This window comes from Pygocentrus nattereri, chromosome 5 (genome assembly GCF_015220715.1).
Source record: "Pygocentrus nattereri isolate fPygNat1 chromosome 5, fPygNat1.pri, whole genome shotgun sequence".
Classification (NCBI taxonomy): domain Eukaryota; kingdom Metazoa; phylum Chordata; class Actinopteri; order Characiformes; family Serrasalmidae; genus Pygocentrus; species Pygocentrus nattereri.
This window is the reverse complement of record NC_051215.1, coordinates 13,079,668-13,094,760: the sequence shown is the minus strand read 5'-3', so window position 1 is coordinate 13,094,760 and position 15,093 is coordinate 13,079,668. Positions and strand designations below refer to the sequence as shown.

The following is a 15,093-nucleotide window of genomic DNA, read 5'->3' as shown; positions in this document are numbered from 1 at the left end:
GACTGTCAGCAGCTGTTTACACTACACTGCCGACTAACTAAAAGACTGAGCTATGCTGCAAGAAAGAAAGGCAGCACGCTCCCATATGGGGTGGACACCATCCCTACCTATAAGACCAGGCTTGCCCTCAAAACGTAACCATTGTCTATAAAAGCCCACTTGATTTTCAGAACACCTCTTGGACATTCAGCAGTTTTAATGCCGAAAGCCTGCTGTAGGCTTCCGCGCCTGCCGCATTGGGATGAGGGCAGAGCAAGTTACAGCATTGGACATCATCTGGGCCTGTTTAATCACCTCTCTAATCTTACCCTTAGTTATCTGAGACTGCCGCAGATGAAGATCATTGGCCCCTACATGTACGACTATCCTCGGATATCTCATCAGCTAACAGTCTAAGGTTGCCACCTTAAAGTCTGGCGCTCTGGCTCCCGATAAACATCTAAATGTTACTGCTGGCACCCCTAAAGGAGTAGCTAATTTCACATGTCGGACAATCGAGTCTCCTATAACCAGAGTAATTTTAACAGGCTCCAAGTGGGTGTTTCACTGAGCAAACCTGTTTGACACGCGAATCGGAGAAGCATGGTGTTCCCAGTGGGCTAACTTTGGCCTCAGCGTTAGCATTAGCCTTAGCTTTCTGGCTAGACTGCCGAGTCATCACCCATTCGCCCCGCTGTAAGGGCTCCAACGACCGGAGTCGAGGGGTGCTAACTCTCCCTAAGGCACCGAAGCTGCTGACACTTACTTTTGCTGTCTATCCCTTAAACCCCGGATGCGCACCTCTAGCTGGTCCACTTTCTCCACCAGAGAGAAAGCGCTCTCAGTCGCTCGCTGATTATATGGTCGATTTGACTTGGTTGGGGCTTCAAACTGGGAGGACTCAGTATTTCACCTGCTATAGTACAGTTCACACTTTGTCATACTGCCAGTCCAAAAATGATTTCCATTATAGTGGACAGACTGCTTTTGGACTTTGATGTAAATGGGTTCAGTACTTTAACATTTAGCATAGTGCTGGGTGATATCATCTATATCAGTATACTGTGATACCATTTCCTGTTAGTGATATTTTGAGTAATATGCATGATACACAAAGGGCATTTAATTTTGTCCACTATTCAGTACTTGATGGTTTATATTTAACTAATTTGCATAAAATCCATAAAAATAAGGAAACCATTAATTTAGCTACCTAGCTTGTAATTTAGTATTGTGTAATTTAACATAGTGTAGCTAGCTAGCTGCAAATGTTTGGCTCAAGAGTTGCACTAATCAAATGCCAGGGACACCAGCTGCTCCTAAGTGGCACTAACCATTGGCACCTGCTGCTCAGGTGTGGCACTAACCAAACACCAAAGTATTCATTTTTAACAATTATCCATCCATTATCTTCCGCTTCTCCGGGATTCGGGTGGCGGGGGCAGCATCCTAAGCAATGAGGCCCAGACCTCCCTTTCCCCAGCCACTTCCACTAGCTCTCCAAGGGGGATTCCGAGGCGCTCCCAGGCCAGCTGGGCGATATAGTCACGCCAGCGTGTCCTGGGTCTTCCCCGGGGTCTCCTCCCAGGTGGACTTGCCTGTGACACATCCCGAGGGAGGCTTCCAGGAGGCATCCTTACTAGATGCCCGAACTACCTCAGCTGACTCCTCTCGATGTGAAGAAGCAGCGGCTCTACTCCGAGTCCCTCCCGGATGAACGAACTTCTCACCCTATCTCTAAGGGAGAGTCCAGACACCCTACGGAGGAAACTCATTTCGGCCGCTTGTATTCGCGATCTTATTCTTTCAGTCATTACCCAAAGCTCATGACCATAGGTGAGGGTGGGAACGTAGATCGACCGGTAAATCGAGAGCCTTGCCTTATGGCTTAGCTCTTTCTTTACCACAACAGACCGGTAAAGAGCCCGCATCACTGCTGACCCAGCACCAATCCGCCTGTCAATCTCCCGCTCCCTTATACCATCACTCGTGAACAAGACCCTGAGATACTTGAACTCCTCCACTTGAGACAAGAGCCTATCCCCGACCCAGAGAGGGCTCTCCACCCTTTTCCGCCTGAGAACCATGGTCTCGGATTTGGAGGTACTGATTCTCATCCCGGCCGCTTCGCACTCGGCTGCAAACCGATCCAGCGAAAGCTGAAATTCGTGGCCTGATGTCCCCAATAGGACCACATCATCTGCAAACAGCAGCGATGTGACCCTGAGGTCACCAAACCAGACACCCTCCATCCCCTGACTGCGCCTAGAAATTCTATCCATAAAAATTATGAATAGAATCGGTGACAAAGGGCAGCCCTGACGGAGTCCAACTCTCACTGGGAACGAGTCTGACTTACTGCCGGCCATGCGAACCAAACTCCTGCTTTGTTTGTACAGGGCCTGAATGGCTCGTAGCAAAGAGCCATGTACCCTGTACTCCCGAAGCACCTCCCACAGAATACCCCGGGGAACACAGTCGAATGCCTTCTCCAGATCCACAAAGCACATGTGGACTGGTTGGGCAAACTCCCATGAACCCTCCAGAATCTTGGAGAGGGTGAAGAGTTGGTCCAGTGTTCCACGACCAGGACGGAACCCGCACTTCTCCTCCTGGATCCGAAGTTCAACTATAAGCCAGACTCGCTTCTCCAGTACCCCTGCATAGACCTTACCAGGGAGGCTGAGGAGTGTGATTCCCCTGTAGTTGGAACACACCCTCCGGTGCCCTTTTTTAAAAAGAGGCACCACCACCCCAGTCTGCCAATCCAGTGGCACCATCCCCGATGTCCACGCAATGTTGAAAAGGTGTGTCAGCCAAGACAGCCCCACAACATCCAGAGCCTTGAGGAACTCAGGGCGGATCTCATCCACCCCTGGAGCCTTGCCACCAAGGAGCTTCTTAACTACCTTAGCGACTTCGGCCTCAGTAATGGACAAGCCTATTCCCATGTCCCCAGACTCTGCCTCCTCACTGGAGAACGTGTCAGAGGGATTGAGAAGGTCCTCAAAGTAGCTATTCCTTCCACCGCCCAATGACGTCTTCAGTCGAAGTCAGCAGCACACCATCTCCACTATATACAATGCTAGTGGCACACTGCTTTCCCCTTCTGAGTCGCCTGACGGTTTGCCAGAATCTTTTCGGAGCCGACTTAGTCACTTTCCAAACTCCTCCCATACACAGGTTTTTGCCTTGGCGACGACTGAAGCCGCAGAGCGCTTGGCCTGTCGATACCTGCCAGCTGCCTCTGGTGTCCCACAGGCCAACCATGCCCAGTAGGACTCCTTCAGCTTGATGGCATCTCTCACCTGGGGTGTCCACCACTGGGTTCGAGGATTACCGCCCCGACAGGCACCAACTACCTCACGGCCACAGCTACAGTCAGCCGCTTCAACAATGGAGGAACAGAACATGGTCATTCTGAGTCAATGTCCCCCACCTCCCCCGATATCTGGTCAAAGTTCTGAAGGAGGTGTGAGTTGAAGATCAATCTGACAGGTTCTTCTGCCAGACGTTCCCAGCAAACCCTCACTATACGTTTGGGCTTGCCTGGTCTGACCGGCATCTTCCCCCACCACCTGAACCAACTCACCACCAGCTGGTGATCAGTTGACAGCTCAGCTCCTCCCTTTACCCAAGTGTCCAAAACACATGGCCGCAAGTCCGATGACACGACTACAAAGTCGATCATTGAACTGCGGCCTAGGGTGTCCTGGTGCCATGTGCACTTATGGACATCCTTGTGTTCAAACATGGTGTTCATGCTGGACAAACTGTGGTTTGCACAGAAGTCCAAAAACTGAACACCACTCTGGTTCAGATCAGAGAGGCCATTCCTCCCAATCACACCCCTCCAGGTCTCACTGTCATTGCCCACGTGAGCGTTAAAGTCCCCCAGTAGGACAATAGAGTCTCAAGGAGGAGCACTTTCAAGCACCCTTTCCAAGGACTCTAAGAAGGCTGGGTACTCTGAACTGCTGTTCGGTGCATAAGCACAGACAGCAGTCAGGACCCGTTCCCCAACCCGAAGGCATAGGGAAGCTACCCTCTCATCCACCGGAGAAAACCCCAACATACAGGCACCGAGTCGAGGGGCTATGAGAAAGCCCACACATGCCCGCCGCCTCTCACCATGGGCAACTCCAGAAAAGAATAAAGTCCAGCCCCTCTCAAGGAGATTGGACCCAGAGCCCAAGCTGTGTGTTGAGGTGAGCCCGACTATATCTAGCCGGTGTCTCTCAACCTCGCGCACCAACTCGGGCTCCTTCCCCACCAGTGAGGTAACGTTCCAAGTTCCAAAAGCCAGTTTCAGCAACCGAGGATTAGAGCGCCAAGGCCCACGCCTTCGGACACTGCCCGATCCACAAAGCACCGAACCCCTACTACTGCCCCTCCCATTGGTGGTGGGTCGATGGGAGGGGGGACTCATGTAACTCCTTCGGGCTGGGCCCAGCCGGGCAACATGAGTAAATGCCCGGCCACCAGATGCTCGCTGGCGAGCCCCTCCCCCAGGCCTGGCTCCAGGGTGGGACCCGGTAAGCCTGTTCAGGGCAGGTTACACAAAACCTGTTCTTGTCTTTTCATAGGGGTTATTATGGATCACACTTTGTCTGACCTGTCACCTAGGACCAGTTTGCCATGGGAGACCCTACCAGGAGCTTTTGCTCCAGACAACATAGCTCCTAGGATCATTCAAGCACGCAAACCCCTCCACCACGATAAGGTGGTGATCCATGGAGAGGTTTTTAACAATTATATTTTTAAAAAATTAAAACATTGACAAAACTATGCAAACTAGGTAAAATGCAAAGTGCATTTTTTTAACTTAAGGTGGACCGTCAGCCGAGGGCATGCAAAAGCATGCAAAGGGCCTATATTCAAGCTAGTATTACTGCTATTGGTGCATGGCCTTTGGCTAAAGTGACTCATTTTGCTTCGAATTGTCCACCCAACATAAACCTGTGAACCAATAAAGCAATACATTACCTGTACAAAGTCTTCAAATCGACAATCCTCCATCCCTTTTCCCAGGTTCTGATGGCCAATGGTGGTGCTTTGATGGGCTGCTAGTTAGCAGAGTTGAGTAGCCGCTGTCCAAAGTCACTGCTTTGCTCACAGGAGCTGTTAATACGTGCCGTTTTTGAGTGACACATGGCATTGTGTGGCTGTGCCACTACCAAGCAGCGTAAGCAGCAAGTGCCACTCATCGCCAGTTATTGATCATTTTGCTAGGTGGCGTATGTGCCATTTCCGGATGGTGGAGTTTGCCACTTCCTGTTGCCAGATGCCAATGAGGGACTGATCCCTCACTGAGGTGAGGTTAAGTCATTTCTCAGCATGGTTTATTATATTGAATATGTGGCCGTACTACCCCCACTGGTACTGGGTGCAATATCAATACAATAAAAGCACCCCACCTTGTACTTATGCAGACACCTAAACGAAATAGAGCTTCGACCACACCACCCCTATATTATGGGGAAGGGGACCCCTCTCACAGGCCACTCAACCAAAAGAGTGTCTAGAGCCAGCCAATAATACACCTGTATCAATCAGAATATATCATTGCAGTACATTTTATTTTACAATTATTAAAAAAACATTAAGAACAAAGAGTCTTAAAGACTGTAGTTACTATTGATAACTGTATGGGATTCAGGCTAATTACCAAGACTAGTTAGCATAGCACAGGCCCCAAATAAGTGTGGCCAAGGAGGTGCCCAAATCCCACGGTGCTCTTCGCCCAAAAGTACCCCCAGTCAACGACCAATGACCATACAAACCCACGCTCACCAAATAAAGATCACCCACAGCAATACTACACAACAAATAAAACACCCAAAGATGGCACAGCCAGAGCACCGGGGCAGCCCACCCCTTGACCACAAATCAAAGAAAAGAATAAAAGTAGACACAATCCAGGGTGCAACCATGAACAAATGACCTGGGATATGCTATTACAAAGCTCCATAAATAGCAGTGGTAATACCTAAAAACCTCAATCCCAATACTACATCCTAAACAAAAAACTACAATCCATAAAAATAGATACAAGAAACACTTACCATTTGCAAGGCACACAATAATAAAAACAAACTCAGTGGAGGGAAGAAACAGTGGCCCGCAAGCACCCCAGCTGCGATCCCACTCCAGGTAACAGGCACTACTGACACCACTACGATTGCTTGCTCAGCATACTTGCTCCAAAGCTAATACATATGCAGACAACGGTAGACCAGCAGCACCACTTAGGCCACGGTTGATACCCAAACACGTTAGCCGAGTCTGCTAAGCGCACTTCTCTGATTCTCACCTGGTTGGCTACCCCTGCTAACACACATACACTAGGAATGAAAAATAGTCTGAAATTACACTCTGCAGACTTCAAGCCATCACCACCAGCATCCTGCTAACAGTTAACAACCATATACAAACTTACCGAACTGAGTTCTTTCAGCAGCAACAAACAATCCGCACGATCCCTGCGATTAACAAAGCAGGAAGTGAACTCACCTGGGTGTGCTCCCCTTTTATCTGTCCCCGGAAATCAGTACGCCGCCTACCCACATTCCACCCACCACAAAGTGGGCGTGTCCCTCATTAATGGCCATGTTCACTTTAATGTGTAAATGTGAAACCCCTAAGCATTCCACCATACTACAAACAGTTAAATGGGTTTCACAAAGATTTGTAAGCCAAAAAAAAAAAGTGGTTTACATTTTCATCAAATAACATCACTGGAGCTCAGCTCTGTTTGCTGTTGAGACAAACCAAAGGTGCAAAAGCTTCGGTTCAGTCTAGTCTGCTCCAGCCCAGTTGAACTACACAGCTCTGAAAACATCACACTTATATCATAATAAGGTAAAAAAAAAACGGATTTGTGCCACTTCAGTCTGGTAATGTAATCATAGCCCAAGACAAACAAGTTTGAGATGTTAAATGTTGTGTTCACGTTAATGACAGACGAGGAAATTTCCTGAATGAGTGTGAACCATAATGTTAAAGAGATCGGATCTGAGTGAAAAGTCAGAAAATGACGCTTGTAATGAACATAGCCAAACCCCCACAATCTGCACCTAAATATCTACTGTAGACTCTTAACATGCACACATGCACATAAACATACATGTAAATACACATGTAACAAAAAATATATACTTTAGTGTTGTTTCTTGCTGGATTTCCTTACCTGTCAAAATGCAAGATCCAGGCTAATTGAAATGCTTCTTTCAAACCTTGAACTGGTGGACTTTCTCCTTTAGCACGTTTCTATTATAGAAACAAACTAACAAATGGATAACGCACAGCAGGCAACTGATTCAGTGGATTTTCTTAATGTGAATTGCTCACTTGACTGCAACCAAAGAAAGCCCTTAATACATATGGAAATTTTTAATTTGAATACCTATTGAAATTTGAATGTGACTGTTGCTATGACACACCTAAAAACCAACCAATAGAGAATGGCATAGGATGACAAACAAGTCACGTTAGCCATAATTAGATGGCAGTTTTGATATCCAACTAAGTAAAGATATGCTTGTCATGCCACTGTGCCACATCATTTCACATCCATCTGCTTGTGCAGTACACTAATTAATTAATTAATTTAAAAGACAGATGAGCAGCTTACCTATGCGTGGTGCTTAGCATGGTGCCATCATGGTGATTGTTGCAGTCCTACCCTGTTGTCATTTGCAACTGCATCCCGATACTGTGTAAGGTGCATACAACAATAATAACCTTAACATTAAAAAATGCTTTATTTATATTGCACCTGTCCCTCGCAAGCTTAAAGCTCTCCACAAAATGAATCATGTCAAGTCAGGATACACTGCATTCACAGCCATGTGCTAAATAAGGAATGAAATACAGATCCTACAGAACACAGACAGACCACAAGACAGCATATAAGGTGAAAATAGCACAAAAAAACAAGAAATACAACAAATATAGATGATAAATAGTGCACATTATAAAAGACTAGTATTATACACAGTCTTTAGCACCAATGGCTGTGGATGTCTTTTTCAACAGTGTAAATTATAAACTGTTGGAGCACAAATGACTTGTGTATGAAGCAAAATGTGTGTCTCATGTCAAGTAGCTGGATGCAGTGGGTAGAGTGGAGTAGCTGAAAAAAAAAGAATACCAGAAAAAAAAAGAATAAGAGTATGATGGTGTGAGTCAGTCTCAAGTCTCTTAGGCACGAGTCTGGGTCAAGTCTTGATTCTTTGAGGTGTGAGTCAGAGTCAAGTCTCAAGTTGTTTAGCGGTGAGTCTTGGAGGTGTGAATTCAACTCAAGTCTTGAGTATCTGAAGTGCATGCTCGAGTTAAGTCTCTGGAATGCAAGTCGCAACTGAATCTGAAGTCTCTGAGGTGTGAGTCAAGTCTACGTTTTTGAGATGTGGGACTGAATCATGTCTTGAGTGTCTGACATGTGAGTCCAGTCTCAAGTCTCAGAGGTGCAAGTCCGAGTTGAGTCTCAAGTCTCTGATGTGTGAGTCAGTCAAGCCTGTAGTTGCTGGGGCGTGAATGTGAGTCAGGTTTAGGAGGTGGGTTACATGTCCCAGGCTTGGGACCCATGGGACAGATTTTGCCCCAGTAAAACGGTTGAAAGGATGAGACAGAAGACGTGGAGTGCTTTCACGAATGCCTCTCTGGTCTTAGTTTATTTAAACAATTCTGTTAATAAAAATATCTCTGCCTGTTTTTCTTTTGTTCTTTGCTCAGCAAACATCACAGTTCAGTACAAAACATATATATATATTTAGCTTGATTTCTCACATTTATTAATATAGGGTGAACATGTCCCTGTCAGAGGGAGACTCCACTGAATACTACAGTCCCATTTAGGCATCTTTGTCCAGCAGATGAATACAGCATCCTCAATTCACATATTTTAGGTTTGAAGGAAATAATATTCTTAAATTACCACAGGACGTATATGTGCTAAAAGAATGGCTAAAGCTTGCATATGTAGTCTATAACCTTACATATTATGTACCAAAGACAGAAATACAGACAATGCTCACTTAACATTAGTAATAACTGTGGTACGCTGAACTAAAAAAGAAAAACATATTCAAAGTGCCAACTAATAACTGCCGCTATCAAATCTCTTAGAATGTCTCCTACACGCAAACACATCTTAATACTCATTCATATCGTCAAAATAAAATTAAAGAACTCTCTCAAACTCGTTTCAACTCGTTCTTCACAGAGTTTAACTAGAAGCTTAGCTAAAACACAAGTAACTAAAACTAAAACATTTTTACAACTTAGAATCCGCACCTCTACATTTCTATAACCTACTAAACCTCCACTCAGTGCATGCAAGTTGTCACAAATGTATTAATATATGTACCCGTATGCTGTACTAACTAGTTCATGAGAATTTTAGTGTATTTTTAACACAGTGCTCACCTAAAAAACAGGGTTAAAAGGATGACACAGAAGACGTGGCTTGCTTTCACAAATGCCTCTCTGGTCTAAGAGGAAATTTCTGGACTACCTTAGACAATCACAGCATAACCAACGCTTCTAGTAGCATCAGGGAATAGCAGGGATACCTGCATTCTATTACCAAGCTTAGAATTAGAGTCCATTGAGAATAGGATTCAAATGGCAGATTTAACAAATTTTAAATAATAATAATAATGACATAAAGGAAAAATACAAAGACAAAAGCCTTGAGTCTCTGAGGTGTGAATTTGACTTGAGTCTTGAGTCTCTGAGATGCATGATGGAAACAAGTCTCTGGGGTGCAAGTCTCAGTTGGATCTCTGCACTTAACCCAACAAGGGGATCAAACCGGCAACCAGGGCTGGTTCCCTAACCTCCAGCCGACTGCCCAAGTCTATGTCCATTATACACTATAAGTACACTATATGTATAAAGTACACTATATGCCCAAAAGTATCCAAATTAGTGAATTCTACTAAGTTAAGGTGTACAGTGTTTAGCACCACTGTCGTTGATGTATTTTTCTACAATGTAAACTATAAACTGTCAGAGAGCAAACAATGTGTAGAAAGTTTCTTGTGTGCACAAAGTAAAACGTATGTCTTATATCAAGCAGCTGGATGCAGGAGAGTATAGTAACTGAAAAAGAATACAAGTCTCTGAGGTGTGTGTCAGAGTTTGTAGCCTCTTGGTTGTGAGTACAAGTCAGGTCTTGAGTCTCTGAGGTGCAAGTCTGAGTTAAGTTTCTGAAATGTGAGTCTGAGTCGAGTCTCTAAGGTGCAAGTCCAAATTGAGTTTCAAGTCTTTTGCATATGAAACAGAGTCGAGACTCTCTCTGGGGTGTAAGTTTCAAGTCTCTGAGGTGCGAGTCCAAATAGAATCTTGAGTCTCTGAGGTGCAAATCTGAATCAAGTTTCTGAGGTGCAAGTCCAAGTTGAGATTCAAGTCTCTGGGATGCTTGTTCGAGTCAAGTTTCTGTGATGCGAGTCCAAGTTGAGTCTTGAGTCTCTGAGGTGTGAGTCTGAGTCAAGTCTGGAATCAAGCTTGAGTCTTAAATTCCTAAGGTACGAGTCTGTGTCTCTGAGATACAAGTCTGAGTCAAGCCTCACGTCTCTGGGGTGCATATGAAAGTACACTATATGTATGAATGGGACAGACTAGAGCAGCTGCACATGTTCAGAAGCCAAAGGTCAATACGTCCAGTGCCATACGCTGACTAGTGGGGTGTAAACCCCCCAGGATTGAGCTGTGGGGCAGTGAAACTGTGTTGTCTGGAGTGATGGACCACCATGCCTTTGGGATGAGTGATGTGTTATGCAGAACAAATCATTCAAAATAAGTACCTGATTTCACTAATGCAGTCAAATGCTCATAGCAATGTTCCAACATCTAAAGTAAAGTTGTCTCAGAAGAGTTGAGGCTGTTACTCTAGCAAACTATTAATACACCTAAATTCTGAAAAATGCTGCATGAGCATTTATTTTTAAAACATTTGTGCACAGATATTTCATCTCATTATGGTTGTATGTAAAGAATCAGAGTTGAGAAAATGATATAAAGTGTGAACGTGAAAATGTGCAGATGTCAACACATGGATCCAACCTAACATTCAAGAGGCAATACAAGAGCAATCCATGAACACAAGTGCTTGATCAAAAAACTCACTTGTTTTAGACTCATTGATAAACTGATGTGTTTGCCCTTTTTGAGGACCTGCCACACCAAGCATTGTGGAGAGAACCCGCCAGGCGGATTGATGTTGGTTAAAGAGCCCCTCAGTATAACCATACCATGTTTGTATTCTGTGCTACTTAAAAAGTAAAAACAATAAATAAAATGAACTCATCTACCATAGAAAGACCCAAGTATTGGGTCGGGGGTGGAAGAGGTAGTCTTCTTCAATGACTGGTTGTTTCATCAAGCCTGCTCAACCAGCTTCCACAGTATCTGAAAAAGAGAACACACTATAACTGTGCTACACAGGTGCTATGTGTTATTGCTGGAAGCACATGCATGTAAATCAGCTAAAAGAAGGGCAGAGTTGAAAAGATCATGATTTGTAAGTTGTAAAAACTCAGTATTTTTTAAGAGTCTCACTGTCTTTTGTGGTTTCATTCTTTCTCTACCTGCTGCTGTGTTTTCCTGTCTGAGACAGAGCAGTTTCCATGCCAGACAGCAATGCTAATGATTGTAGTTTCATTGAGGCACTCAGTTACAACTGCCTGGCTCATTGAAATATGCACCTGGCCAGTTATGTTTTCAAGGTAGGAAGCCTTCCATGGGTCAATTCTGGAAAGGGTTGTCTTAAAATCTACTGTTGACAGGCTTAAGTATTTGGTCAGAGGTTGAAGACCTGGTCTTCTTCACTGGCTGGTTGTTTCTTCAAGCCCCCTGTGATCATTAATCAAACGCAGCAGGTTTAGTTTGTGCATGCTGCATTGAAGACTAGTCTAAGTCCTGAAGAAATGTAGATGACAGCAAGCCTTAGGCCGACTTTACAGGGTGAAACATAACAGTGGCCACCATCACAACTTTGTGAAATAAGTTATCAAAACAGCCAATCAAAACACCAGTAGTGCATCACTAATGGTGAGGCCATGATTCACCACAACTAAAACCCACACTAACTCACACATACTAAACCAACTCTCTGATACTGAGCAATGCAATAAATACATACTTCACACATTTAACTGACAAACAATAACATGAATAACAGTCCCTTTTCCTGGTGCACACTGCCATCTTCCTCGCTGATTGCCATGCCTCTTAAGCATCTAGAGGCCAGAACTCTATTTGGTTATATGAAATTAAATAATGGGCACTTTTAAACATCTTTTTAAAAATTCAGTATCATATATATATATATATATATATATATATATATATATATATATATATTGTTACAAGAAGTTGCCAACGTATATTTGTTGCCTAGAAGCAACATTGCAGGGCAGTGGAATGGTTTCAGCCAGTCACAAGCCAGATCTCACCACTGTGTGCAGTAGAGGGTTACGCACATGAGCTCTTATTTACCGGTTATTCACCATTGTAGGGGCAGTTGTGGGCTGGAGGTTAGGGAACCAGCCCTATGACCGTGAACCCTATGAAGGTCGCCGGTTCGAACCCCTTGGCTGACAATCCATGACTGAAGTGCCCTTGAGCAAGGCACCTAACCTCCAATTGCTCCCCATGTGCTGTGGATAGGGCTGTCCACTGCTCTGGGCAAGTGTGCTCACTGCCCCCTAGTGTGTGTGTTCACTAGTGTGCATGCATGTGGGTGTTTCACTTTGTGGAGGTCTAATTCCACAGTGTGCAAAACAGTTGGCAAAATGATTCTAAAAATCTGTTAGTCACCTTATTATTTTTGGCTGAAATATTTTTTTGAAGTGTTTTTGCAGTTTTCATGTGAATTATGTGAAGATGGACAGTGGCAAGACCTGCAGGAAACCAATGTATGAAAAAGCTAGTTATGCTGGTTAGCTACAAAATTTTGATGTGACATTAATTTAAGTTACTGAGTAAGCTCTCATCTGCTTCCATCTGTCACGTACAACTACATGAGGTACATAGTGATATTTTTTGTGTAAATGCAGCTTTAGTGAATGGCGATTTTGTAATGAACTCTGCAGGAAAAGGAGATCAGGAGGAGGGCTGGTGATCCTGTTATGAGAATCAATGAAACCATCGGAATGACTTTGAGATCATAACCGCATAATGAAGCCATCGGTCTTTGCTATGCGTCATTCTCAGTGATATGAAGTGACAGCTGTGCAGATTTCTTCACATGTTGCTGTGAAACTCGACATCTAATGAAATTTTTAGATCTTCTGAGACAAAGAAACAATTTCATTTCACAGTTATATGAAACTGAGGAATCCTATAATTAATTATGGTATACTCATTTACATTCAGTCTGCAATCTCTTTCAGGCTGCATGTCTGACATTTTTATGATTGTTTTGTTGTCAGAAAAAGGTAAAAAATTAGGATGTTTTTTTTCTTTTTTGCAAAAATGGAGTGTACACATAACTTTTCCTCAAATTCAAATAAGAAAAAAATCTGGAATAAAAATGGAATAATTAGAATCTGCATTTTCCTGAGAATTTGTCCAATTTGTCTTTAATGAGCTGTAAGTGAGAGACTTGTGTACAGAATGCAAGAAGATGCTTTTCAGCAAAGGTGGCTGATACAGCAGTAAATATCATGATATGTTAAGAAATATTCATGTTCTAGGGTATGTCATGATACACTGGTAACTTAGAGCAGACAAAACCGGACCAGTAGTGCCACAATAAAAGATAACTATCAAGTTTATAGCCCTTTTTAAGATGGCTTAGTACCTCTGGGGAGGCGATATTGTTTGAGTGACAAAACTGCCATTGTCCATAGTATTAAGTCTGCTGAGCAAAACCCTTCCATAGCCCTATTTGAGCTGGATTAGTTTTACCAGAGTTTTACCAGGTTTTTATAGGGAATTTGTAAGGGACTTCACCGGTTAGTATGGGATACAAAAACCTTGTAATTTCCCTAAATTACCTAAGATAACCTCGATCACATACAAAGTGGCTGGTGCAAAATGTATGTTTTTTTTTAGTTTTTTTTTGTGTTTTTAATATCTTAATCTGGGCAAATAAATAGAAATTGTGTACTAAAATTTGCATTAAATTGCCATCTTCAGTGTTTTTTGTTTTTGTAGAGATTATGTTAGAGGATGTCTTTCAAACAACAAAATGTAATTTGACCAGAATGTTCAAACTTTAGCATATGACGGTTACATAATTTACCACGATAACCATAAATATCATACTGCCCACCCCTACTTTTCAAGATGTTTAAGTGACCGTGTTGTTACTTGCTGCTTGGAACTGATTGATGTGCACTTTTCCAGGTGATACTGAAGGGTGAGCGGAGGAGAGGTCGGACCTGTGAGCTGGCACTGGACCACATCAGCCTGAGGAGAGGAGCGTGTCAGGAAGAGCACAACCTGAGGAGGCTCTAACAGCAACATCTGCACAGACTCTTCACAAGTAGCTGCAGCCGCCCACATTGAGGGACATGCTTTCCCTGGCAGTTCCCTTGAGGCTCTGGTGCGTTTCCTCCAGCCTCCTGCCCAGGCTGCCAGTGCATGCTACAGTAGTGCTCCATGCCTACAGTAACCAGATCAAATTGTGAATATAGCAAAACTAAATTGGGAAAAACTAATTCTGAACAAGAACAATGTGTCAATTTTTCTACGTCACCACTCTTCAATTTCCAGTTGACCTCAACGCTCAAATACAGAAGAACGGAATGGTCACATATGCTCTTAAGACTGCCTTTTTAAAGCCTTAAACTACCCAACGAGAGCATTATGTGCTTCATCAGGGCACTTAAGCGCTACCTGAGAGACAACCTGTTTCCATTGTACTATTGTAAATGTATAAAATATATGCTTTGCTGGTGCATAATTTCAGTATGTGAATTCTTCATGTATAAGTGATGCAGGGCAATGTTTACACAACCCAACTTCATGTTTTCTTGACATTATGTATATTGTAAATTACAAACCAGTAAAACCTGAAAGACCTGAAATCCTGTGGTCCTCAGTGGTCCTCACTCTTGTTTTAATAGACAGATGATGTCAGTATTTAAAAATGTATGCCAATAA

At 43.7% G+C, this 15,093-nt stretch overlaps 1 protein-coding gene across 1 annotated transcript in view; it reads right to left on the bottom strand.

Annotated features, from left to right (window-relative positions):
* The window catches only part of LOC108416418 (hydroperoxide isomerase ALOXE3-like), a 22,364-nt gene extending 7,871 nt beyond the window's left edge, over positions 1-14,493 (bottom strand). Inside the window, exon 1 of the mRNA XM_037538496.1 lies at positions 14,299-14,493. Coding sequence (XP_037394393.1) covers positions 14,299-14,493 — 195 coding nt within the window. The remainder of the gene's footprint in view (positions 1-14,298) is intronic.
* Positions 14,494-15,093: the final 600 nt, after the last annotated feature.